The 10,980-nt window shown below is 55.1% G+C and overlaps 1 protein-coding gene across 4 annotated transcripts; it reads right to left on the bottom strand.

The window, feature by feature from the left end:
* Positions 1-103: 103 nt before the first annotated feature.
* Positions 104-10,718, bottom strand: GMEB1 (glucocorticoid modulatory element binding protein 1). Of its 4 annotated transcripts, none has more exons than XM_071576769.1 (11): positions 10,602-10,718; positions 9,101-9,262; positions 8,126-8,208; positions 7,076-7,200; positions 6,173-6,276; positions 5,597-5,751; positions 4,375-4,503; positions 3,565-3,702; positions 2,385-2,507; positions 1,095-1,774; positions 104-812 (listed from the first exon to the last, which is right to left on the bottom strand). In XM_071576769.1, exons 2-11 carry the CDS (start codon positions 9,226-9,228, stop codon positions 708-710), a joined length of 1,770 nt encoding a protein of 589 aa, XP_071432870.1. In that variant the 5' UTR covers positions 9,229-9,262; positions 10,602-10,718; the 3' UTR covers positions 104-707. The 4 variants fall into 4 exon arrangements, with proteins under 4 accessions (XP_071432870.1, XP_071432871.1, XP_071432873.1 ...); XM_071576770.1 differs by having other exon boundaries at positions 9,101-9,278; positions 10,602-10,659; XM_071576771.1 differs by having other exon boundaries at positions 722-1,774.
* Between the last annotated feature and the right edge of the window lie 262 nt (positions 10,719-10,980).

The following is a 10,980-nucleotide window of genomic DNA, read 5'->3' as shown; positions in this document are numbered from 1 at the left end:
GATTATAGGAAGAAAGAAGAAAAACAAAATAAAATAATAATAATAATAATAATAATAATACAAAAATAAAACCACCAAAACGAGTAGCAACAAGCACGGAGCAGCCTCAGCACACAGTGTAAACAGAAGCTGTCCCGATCCGGAATTTGGCTCTCCCGGAAAGCAACAGCACAACATGCTTTGTACACCCCGGAAGGTCCCCCCCAGCCAAGGGGGAGGGTCTGGGTTTGAGCTTGAGTTGGTTTTTGTTTTTGTTTTTGTTTTTTGCCTTTTCTGCAAAAGGCTGAAGTGATCTCGGAGTCTCCAAGCGGCAGCACCGAGCCTGGCCAGGCAGGGAAAGGGATGGGGGAAAAGTGCCACGGGAAGAGGTGGGATTGGGATACAGGGAGGCCCAAGAGGAGGTCCCAGGGCTGTGCAGCTGGGAAATGTGGGCAAAGGGAAGGGAGAGAGCGAAGAAATACAAAAAAATAGAGATATAAAAATACATATGGAGGAGGAGGAGAACATGGACAGTAAATTCATGGTACTGTTGGCCTCCCCAAAGCAAGAACAATAATAAAAAAATCTCAGTTGAGGTGACAGTGAAGAGTCCAACAGAATTCCCTTCCCTGGGGAAAATAAAAATACAAATGAGGTACCTGTTCCACCCCAAATCCGTCACCCCTTCCCACAGCCACTTCCACGCTCCAGCCACTGGTTATTGTCTCTCAAAGAGTCTCTGGGGCCAGGGCAGCCCCGGAGCAGAAGCACCAAGTGCACGGCTGGTTCCTCCCAGTTGAGTTGTCCAGCAGAGATCCAGTCTCTCCTTGACCCTGCAAACAGGGGGTATTGTTCAGTGCTCCATGGAGACAGAGCCTTTTCCAGGTCTCATGTGTTTCTCCAGCTTTTTTTTTTGTTTTAAAAAACAAAATTATATATATATATATATTATATACAGTACAATGAAAATATCCATGGAAACAAATGAGGTGGCTGGAGAAGATGCTTAACAAAAAAAACAAAGCCTGAAACAAAACAAATTCCCAACTCTTCCCCAGACTGACACTTTGCCTTCCCCACTAGTCCTCCAAGACCACAATCTCCACATTATGGACCTGGTGCTGGTGGTCCTCCACGTCTCCCACCACCTTCTCCTCAGTCCTCAGCTCCGTCTCCAGGATCACAGCTTTGCCCTCTGGCTCATCCGTGTCCGCCTCGGGATCCGGCGCGGGGTCGATCTCTATGATGGTCTGCCCGTCCTCCGAGGTGCCCTCCACGGCCTGGATGGTGGAGGTGATGCCCGACTCCATGGCCACCAGCTCCACGGGGTTGACCACGGTGGCCACGTTGGCCAGGGCCCCGCTGTCCTGCATGGCCGCCGAGCTCAGCAGCGCCAGGCTGGAGGACGGGTGCAGCGTCACCGTGTCCGAGGAGCTGGTCTTGGAGGAGGAGGAGGAGGACACCACGGTGGCGTATCGGAAGAGCTGGGAGCCGGATGGCAGGGTGTGCACAGTCACGGGGCTGGAGCCCTGGCTGATGGTTGCCACGGGGATGTTGCCCACAGAGAACTGCTGCCCGACGGGCGCGATGGCGATGGGGGAGATGACGGTGAACTGGGGCTGCTGGAGGGGCGTGGAGGGGCTCAGGACGGTGGCCGAGGCTGGACGCTGCAGACGGGGTCTCTTGGGGGGCTTGGGAGCGCTCACGGGCATCAGCACCACGTTCTGGATGGTCTGGGACTTGGCCTTCTGGTCCCTGGCCTGTTTCTTCTGCTCCTCCAGCTGCCGCTCCAGGTCTGCGAAGGGAACAGGGTGTCAGGCTGGGGACAGGGGGAGCCCCTGGGCTCCATCACCCCCCAGGGTTGTGGCAGGAGGACACCCAACCACCCAGCCAGTGGGATCTTGGCATCTCCCTTGGAATCAAACTGCTCTGAAGGAGAAGGCCAGGCTGTCCTGCCACCCACACAGACCTGGCCCATGTTCTGGCTGTCAGCAGCTGGATAAGGCACAGGTAATGTTCCATCCCTGCTGGCTACTCCTACTGATGAGGAGATTGGCATTTCTGCTCTTTGAGCTAAACCCACCCACAAGGGAGAGTGGTGAAACCCCCCATGGCAGCTGGAATTGCTTCCTGAGCTTGGCTGGGTCACCTCCCCAGCAGTGAAGCACCTGCACTGGGCACAGGAGCAGGATCAGTGAAACACCCTCCTCAACCCTTGTTGGTGAGAACACTGGGAGCCACAAGAAGCACAGTGACCTCATTTATCCAGGGCAGTAGAGCACTAGGACAGAGGTAAGAACAGATCCTACAGGACACAGAGAGCAGGGAGACACATCGGGGTTGTGTGGAAGGAAAGTCTCATTTCCAAGAGCAGCAGCAGGATGTGAACTTATCAGGCACTTTACCTGCCAGTGTGTAAAGAAACTGCTCCTCCCCTTGCTCTGTCTGGTTTTTCCTGTTGTCCAGAACCTTCTTGACTGTGTCCATCAGGCCAAATGTGTGGGCAACGTTGTTCAGGACAGCAGCATCTGCAAGGAAAGGGTGCTCAGTCCCATGCAGGACTCAGGTACTCAAAAGATGCTCCTATTACACCAAACATTTTCTGCAGCTTTTTCTAAAGCTCTCTCTGTTCTTTCACAAGGGCTGGCTGACAAAGGCAGGCCCAGCTCCCTCATCCTTCTGACATCCCAGGACTAAATAATCCCATTCACATGATAAAGCAAATGGAACAGAGCTGTGTCACTCAAGCAGCTCCAAACTGCTGCAAATGAAAGCATAATTTGCAATCACAGAGATACAAACGAGCTCTCCACCTACAAATCATCACCCCATGCTGCTGACAGTGTCATTAACATGCCAAGCTCCACTGAAAGCTTTGCAAAATGTCTGTTATAATCCACTGACTTCAATCACTCACAGCTCCCGAAACCTGCCACCTCCCAGACACAAAGATCTGCCAGCAAAAAGGTAAATTAGAAAATTAAGAAAAAGAAAATATCTTGGGTAAACTGAAGTTTGTGGCTTCATGGATGTTGTCTCAGGAAGAGCATCAACAAGAGGTGCTCACAGGGACATGTGCCATACTGGATTAGGGAACTGATCCAAGATAAAAATAACCCTAAAAATGGGGAGGGGAATTATTTTTAACCCAGATCATTCCCCTCATCTGGTTCAACCCCCAAAACAGGTTTTCTGGCACCAGTGAAGGCAGAACAAAAAGTGAGGGGGCAGGACCTGTTTAGACCTGCACTGTCACAGATAAGGGTTTGATGAACTCCAACCAAAGTGACTCTGGGACAGCTTCCATGAGGGCTGGGAGCTGTAGACACTCATCCCATGGTCCCAGCCAGCTGCCAAGGTCACTCTGCTCAGGGAACAGGGTGGAATGGTGTGTCCTTGGCCCTTGAAGCAAAGGCACTTCACAGCTGGGCAGGCTAAGAACACACCCAGAGTGTGTTCCCACAGCTCAGAATGAGTGGGAACTGGCTCTCCATCCTGACTCACCAGCTTTACATGGTGGGACAGACACTTGGCAGGATTTTTTTCCTGCAGCTGCCCTTTTGAGGCTCCTTTCTCACAACCTACCTGTCATCTGGAAGGGAGACTGCCCCAGCCTCTGCTGCACCCCTCTTAGGACTTCTTCTATCTCCTTCTGGATGTTGCACACCACCTCTTCCATCAGCCCCACGTCAGCTATTCCTTTCCAGAACATCAGCGTGTCCTCTGGCACAAAAGAGGGGGAAAAGAAATCAACATGTACAAGCAGTTGCCATTTCTCCCACCTTAAACCTTTCAGGTGTGTATAACTTTGCAAGGTGGCTTCCAGTTTGGCCATTTAGGTTGACAGAACATGTGAAGAACAACCAATCCCAAACCAAGAAAACCCAACTTGGACAGCAAATTACAACAGGTTTTCAAGCAGCTACATGACTTCCAGGGCAAAGATGTGAAACATGTTCATTTCACATCTTTGTAAGATGCAGATCTTAAAATCTTGAGGAAATTCTGGCCAAGCTTCCATAGTGATCCTGAGAGGGAATGCAAAGCCCAGAGAGCCAACAGGGAACAAACAGGACTCTGCTCCCTGCTGGTTCCAGCCCAGCTCCAGGCTGGCAGACATGTTTTACATCCTTGGAATAAATTAAGAAAAGCCCTCCAGTGTAAACAGTAAGATCTGAACTGGGGGATCATCCATCAGCCACAAAGCCAGGGCTGAAGTCCTGCAGTGGGGAGCTCTGGTTTTTGGCAGGAAGCCTGGATGCCTGGGAAATGCTGGGATAGCCAAGGGGCTGGGGGACAGCTCTGTCATCACTCAAGCTCTCCTTTTCAGGATTTCGAAAATGTCATGGGGGATGAGAGGGGAAGAAAACCACCCAGCAAGCAGCCTGAGCTTACCTGAGATCTCATCTGTGTCCTTTTTCATGCCCTCCTCAGTGGCCATGGTGACAGCAGCCGTCAGAGCCGAGTTCCACTCGATCCCCTCCTCCATGCTCTCCTCCGACAGCGCGATCTGGGTGATGCTCCCTGCCAGAGAGCCCCTCTCAGCTCCCTCTGGAGTGCCAGCCCTGGATCCCTGCTTTGATTCCCACCCTTCTCAACCCTCCCAGGCTCTTTTTCATGGATCAGGTCTGTGCCTGACTTCTTCCAACCAAATGCTCCTTGTTGGAACTGTGACTGCGAAGGGCTCTGGGGCTTCTGCAGGGCAAACCACGTGCCCTCCAAAAAGCAAATGGGGTCCTGGCATCAAAGGAGCAGAAAGGGATCAGAATAAAGAAGGGAACAAATAAGGCTCAGCCAGCCTTCTACCCTTGCATCATGCACAGGGAGCTCTGCACCCAGAACTACCCTAATCCTAAATGATGGAGTTGGTGTCCAAGCTGGTTTATAAAAGCGAAATGGATCTGACTCAATCCTAAGTCTGTAGATCAAATCTGGGACTAAGTTGATGTGCAGGCACTGTAAGGTTTTACCATGTGGCCATGGTGCTTTCCAAGAGGTTCTCCTTAGCCTATGGACAACTCTCCTATCTGATCCACCCAGGGGCTCAGAGAAATGTAACCCACACAGCTAAATGACACCATAAGGCTTCTCCCTTAACCTCAGCAAAGACACCAATTTCTGCTCTGGAGCACGAGATCACTGAGCATTTGCAGTTGGAATGACCATCAGATCATGTCCAGCCATCACACCTTGTTCATGGATGTTCTGGGGGAGCTCAGCACCCCTAAATTCATTGTTAGAATGAGCCCAACTTGTGCCTTTGTAGCAACCACCCGAATGGAAAATACATTGGAAAACACTGTGTGAGCTCTCTCAGGTGTTTGCTCCCATGATGATCCCAGAACAGGGATCCCTTCAAGGCTCTCAGTCCCTCTCCTGGTTCCCAAGGCTGTCTCTCTGGAAAGCACCTGCTTGGTGCCAGGTGCTTCCCAGTCCTGCAGAGCAGAGCTCCCTGACAGATGCTGCCAAGACCTCTCTGAGCAGACACATTTTCCTACCCAAAACCCAGAGCAGTCTTCTCCAAAACAGTGGGACCACCCTGCTGTGCCTAGGGAGAATCTGGGAGGGAGAGAGGCATGAGAGGGAATTCCCATGGCATCAATAACTGGTTTCCTACCATCAGCTGAGGTCGGGGTCTGCACCACGCTCTGCTGCCCCGGCACCGGCGCTCGGGCACTGCTGATCAGGAGATCGAACTTGGTGCTCCGACAGGTGTTGGTGCAAACTTTGTCGTGCTGGTAGAAGTCAATCTGCCCCGAATCCATCATCTTCCTGTGCAGGGAGGGGGGAGAGAACCAGGCTCAGCTCAATCTCAGCCTGGAGACAAAAGGGAGTGTTCCACGTGGGAATGCCATGGCCATGGGAAGGACACAGAATGGGAGATCTCAAGGCCACTCTGCACACAAAAGATTTTCTGCAAGGCTTTCAAATGGCAAACACAAGCCATGTCCCAGCTTCACATGCAGGTCCAGTCTTGTTTCACCCCCACTAAGTACCAGGACCCCCAGGTGAGGCCACTTCTGTCCAGGATGAGGGATCCTGCCCCTCATAAGACAGTGCCAGAATCTCTGCAGGCTGCTGGCCAGGTACTATGAGGCTCCAAGAGACCTCCTGGGGACTGCAAAGCAGACAAAGTGCCTGCGTGGGTCCTGAGCTGCAGGGGTGAAGTCCTGAACTGGACAGGGTCAAATACCTCAGCATGATCCCTCCAAGGCGAATGGCTCTTTTCCAGTCCTTCAGGGTAGACTTCCCTGCCAGGTGAACAAAATGCTTCGGGCTGATCAGCTGGTCATTGAACTGCCAACAACACAAACAAAGGCTCAGCAAACAGGGAAACATCCTTTGGGACATCCAACACAGAGCAGAAGAGTCCTCTCTCCTACCCAGAGAGAGGAGCTGCTTCTCAGATCCCTCCCAGCTTTGATCTCCTGGGCACAGCAATTCTTACAGCTCCAGGTTGGATGTTTGCAGAGATGACCTGCCACCATCAGCACTCAAACCACACAGTCCTAACCAAGAACAGCCCTGAAGGCTCTCTATGAACTAAATCATCTCCTGAGAACATGTACAGTCATGGGAGCTCCTGTTACATCAAACAGCCCAGGAGCATCCAGCTGACACAGGTATTCCCTCAGGCATCCATTCTGTTCTGCTGCAGTGACTCAGGTAATTCCCACTGAGGGGAAGCAGCACATGGGGCTCAGATTTGGTGTATTTGCTGTCACACTGCCACACTCTCAACTGGGAAAAACTAATAGTGAGATTTCTCTTCCCAGTGCAACCTGATCCCCAAGGAAGTGACAAGACACTAAGGGAAAAGAGAAGGAAGCAAACCTCTGCCAGATCTCACCACACATCCCCTGCCTGCCTTCAATTCCTTCTCAAGGGCCAATAGTACTCTGAAATACAGGATGGGTGATATCATTCCCTCCTTAACCCACTCCTCCCATGCTTCTCCCCATCTAAAAACAACTTGAGCACCAACAATCCAAGGCAAAGCCACACAGGATGAACCACAAAGTAAAGGAAATCCTGTGGAGGTCAAGCAGCACACCTGGAAAGCAGGGAAGAAATCCATGGGGAGTTTATCCCTTACCTTTACACACTTGACATTAATTCCTGGGCAGACAAACTTCTTCCAGAGCAGGATGGCCTTGCTCTCCCCACAGGTGATGGGATAGGCGATCTCGATCTCCTCGCTCGTTTCCAGGGTGCTGGGATCTGATGGAGGAATGGCTCAGAATGAGACTTCCCACCCAGGAGGCTCAAATCCCACAAGGCAGGAGCTGGAAGCTCACAGGTTGTGAGGCCTGCACTTGGGAAAGCAAGAAAAGGGCAGATCCCAGCTCAGGATCAGTCCTCTCAGTCTTCTCCATGTACTAACTCCAACAGCAACTGGCTTCTGCTTTTTGGTATAACAATGCCCCAGATGAAGCTCATCTATCAAGACAACATGAGACCAGAAATCCAACACATCTGTAACAGGGAGGTGTCAATGAGAACAATCTTTGTGGCATCAAAATGGTTTAAAATTTGGAGCACAGATCTCTCTCAGATCCTCGGAGCTCTGGTATTTCTTTAGCAGCAATACCAGATATTTACTAATAACATATTCTCTTCACATGCAGAGTTTTCTGCTATTACTGCCAAAAGACCCACACCCACACAGAAAGCAGAACTCTAGTGAAGATCTAGTGACAGCACCCAGTGACAGGAGCCTTTTCCCACACACTGCTCAAGGAATGGCAGGGAGCACTTGGTTGTTCTGAACATCCAACCCAAACCATCAGACTGTTGGTTCAGCAAAGACCCAGCAACCAGAGCCTGGTGCTTCAGCCACCATCATTCCTCACCACCATCCTTCCTGCTGCCAGTGCCTGCACACCACGACTAGGGTGACATCCCGGCTCCCCTGGACCCCGTGGGAGCCCTTACCATTCATTGCAGGAGAGCCAGGATCTCACTTCCAGGACTTTGGGACCAAGCAGTAACAGCAGACTCTTATTCCAGAGTATGCCCAGCCCCTGCACCCACATCCATGCCTGGGAATCAGCATCTGCAGGGGCAGAGCCAGAAGGAAGCCCAGCGGACTGGAGACACCAGCCCTGCACAGGAGGGGATCCATCCACACCGAGGGGGAACTCACCAATCCCTTCTTCCAGCTTGTGGATGGTGTGGGTTTCCACGGCCACCACGGCAGCACTGGCCTCAGAGCCCTCCTGGTAAATCCTGTGGTGAGAGTGGCCATCCATAAACAAGCCATACAAACCATGGGAAAATGGCACTCACAGCATGGGGTTAAAACTCTAGTTCCTTCCTTTCTGCCTGTCTTTGAGGGACATGGATTTTGTCTGGTGTATTTTCAATCACCAGGAATTTTTGGCACTAATAATCCCAAGGACTGACACACACAGAGGCATTCCCAGTGCTGCCTTTCCACCCTCCACGCTGCCAGCACCACTGAGGCAGCTCTGCAGCCTTCCCTGTGCCTTCTCCTCTGTTTTCTGTCACCCACAACAGCAGGAAGCAGAGAACAGTGTCCCAGGATGTCCCTTCCAGCCCTGTGTGTCACTGCAGCACGGGCTGACCACACAGAGAAGTCACTGCCAGGCCCACAGCCACCCTGTCCTGCAAATATCATCAAACTGGAGCCAGATTTTTAACATCCTGATTGATCCAGAGGGAAAGTGAAGCACCAGGGGTGCTATGAAACTCCCTCCACATCCCAGCTTCACGTATTTAAAGGGGGATTATTGCAGGGGAAGCTGGCACAGAAGCACGTGTAGGTCTGGACACACAGACCACCATGTCCAGCAGCTGCAGCGTGGCCAAAACCCACCCTGGGGCCGCAGGGGGAAGAGAAGACTGGGACAGCACCACTGCCATGATCCAGGCAGGATTCCTCAGGACAAGTTCAGCCCTTGGAGGCTCCGTGACAGTCACACACACACAAAAGCTCTTTCCTGTTGCATTTTCCTCTCTCCTCTGCATGGCACAAAACCAACACAGACTGGGAAATGCTGCAATGCTCCATCCCCATGCCATGAAAACCCACAGAGCCCACTCTCCCCATCCCATCCCATCCCACACCTCCCAGTCACACCAGTACCATCCAACTCACCCTTGCTGCACCGGCTGGAGCTGCAGGATCACCTGGGTTTTGGTATCCTCCGGGTTCTCCCCTTCATTCCCGTCACTTGGTACAACCACCACATCACCCACAGGGACGCTCACCTCGGCATTCGCCATCTCTCACATGAACCCGGCGAGGGTTTTCTTCTCCCTGTGGATCACGAGAGCTGGGAACAGATCCCAGAGGCAGATCCCCCTGAGTGCCATCCCACTCCTAACTTCCTGAGCTGGTGCTCTCCCCGGCTCTGCACTCCCCAGGCCAGCAAAGCAAACCCATATGGTGGGTTTGGCAAGAGCCTGAGTTTCCAACCCAGCCCCTGGGATATTCTGCTTGACCCCTGGAATGCTCTGATCCCTCACTACCAGGAACATGCCTGGGAATGATGCTTCCCAGGGGGAGCTGGTGTCAAGGTGTGGTGCTGCAGGAGAACCTGGCAGCTGCATCCCAGGGGATGTTCCTGTGGCTATGCAGGAGGCACAGAGGGGAGTTTGTTACTGCTGTGAAGCTGGAGTTCAGCCCTGAGAGCCTGGATCATCCCCTTGGGGTGTAAAGGCTTCTGGGACAGCCATAGTGTCAGTCATGGAAACATGGAAAGGTTTGGCTTGGAAGGAACCTTAAAGCCCCATTCAGTTTCACCCCTGCCATGGGCAGGGACACCTTCCACCAGCCCAGGTTGCTCCAAGCCCTGTCCAGCCTGGCCTTGGACACTCCCAGGGATGGGGCAGCCACAGCTTCTCTGCCCAACCTGTGCCAGGGCCTGCCCATCCTCACAGCCAGGAATTCCTTCCCAATATCCCAAGTGAAATCTCAGAGATGTCAGGCCGGGCCCTCCCAGCGGGGCTCAGCGTCCCACCGGGACAAACCAGGGATGCGGTTTGTGCAGGGGGTGCGGATGTCCCAGCCGGTCCCTGCGCCTGCCCCCGCTCCAGGGGCGCACCCAGAGCCCCGGGGACCCTCAGGAACCCCCAGAAGCCCCTAAGGCACCCCGGGAGGGGCAGCGGGACCGCGGCTTCCCCGGGATGTCCGGGCACGGAGCGACGGGCGGGGGGGCCCGCCGGGGCAGGGACAGCCCCGGTGAGGGCCACGGGGAAGGGGTTGTGATCCCGACGGGGGGACACCGGGAGGGGACACTGTGGGGGGGGCACCGGGAGGGGACACCGCGAGGGGACACCGGGGGGGTGTCACGTGCTGGGGGCCCGCGGGGCCCCCCCGGCGGCGCCCGGCGCCCGAGGGGCGTGGCCTGCCCGAGGGGAGGGGGCGTGGCCTCGCCCCCCCTCACGGCGCTGCCCCCCCCCCTCACTCCCCCCCCCCGGCGGAGCGCGACGTCCGCCCTCGCGGCGGCGGCGGCGGCACGTACGGCGGCGACCCCTCCCTCCCCTCACGGCGGGGGCCGGGCCCCCTCCGTCCGCCCTTCCCTCCCTCCCTCCCGCCCGCCCGGCCCCGCCCCGCTGCGCCCGCCCGGCCCCTCCCGGCCCCTCCCGGGCCTTACCGTCGGCGAGCGGCCGAGAACCGGGGGCTGAAGGCCGGGGGGAGCGGGGGGGGCGCGGGGGGGGAGGGCGGGGGGAACGGGCCGGGCAGCGCCCGCGCATGCGCAGCGCTCGCCGCGGCCTCGGCCGCCAGCACTTCCGGCCGCCGCCTCCCTTACACGTGCTGCCCCCCGCTGGCCGCCGGTGGTATCGCCCCCCCCGCCAGCGATTAACGGGTGCAGCGGGTCACGGCGGGGTGGCCTCGCCCTCCCCCGGCCATCGCGGCCGCGCCGCACCCGCCATGTCCACGGCGGGACCCCCGCGAGCCCCAGCCGGGCCCCCTCTCTCACTCCACAGATGATTGACAGCGCTGCGCACCAATCGCGTCGCGGCGCCGGGTGG

Source organism: Pithys albifrons, chromosome 24, assembly GCF_047495875.1.
Source record: "Pithys albifrons albifrons isolate INPA30051 chromosome 24, PitAlb_v1, whole genome shotgun sequence".
In the NCBI taxonomy this organism is placed as follows: domain Eukaryota; kingdom Metazoa; phylum Chordata; class Aves; order Passeriformes; family Thamnophilidae; genus Pithys; species Pithys albifrons.
The sequence above is the reverse complement of the archived record's forward strand: the minus strand, read 5'-3'. Positions and strand labels throughout refer to the sequence as shown.

What these genes read in the sequence shown, in the direction of transcription:
- GMEB1 (XM_071576769.1), bottom strand. Translation starts at nt 9,228, where the DNA reads ATGGCGAATGCCGAGGTGAGCGTCCCTGTGGGTGATGTGGTGGTTGTA. An exon ending in GGACACAGATGAGATCTCAG is followed by an intron (nt 3,703 to 4,374) that starts GTAAGCTCAGGC and finishes CTTTTGTGCCAG; the next exon opens with AGGACACGCTGATGTTCTGG. An exon ending in GTCTCCCTTCCAGATGACAG is followed by an intron (nt 2,508 to 3,564) that starts GTAGGTTGTGAG and finishes CTTTCCTTGCAG; the next exon opens with ATGCTGCTGTCCTGAACAAC.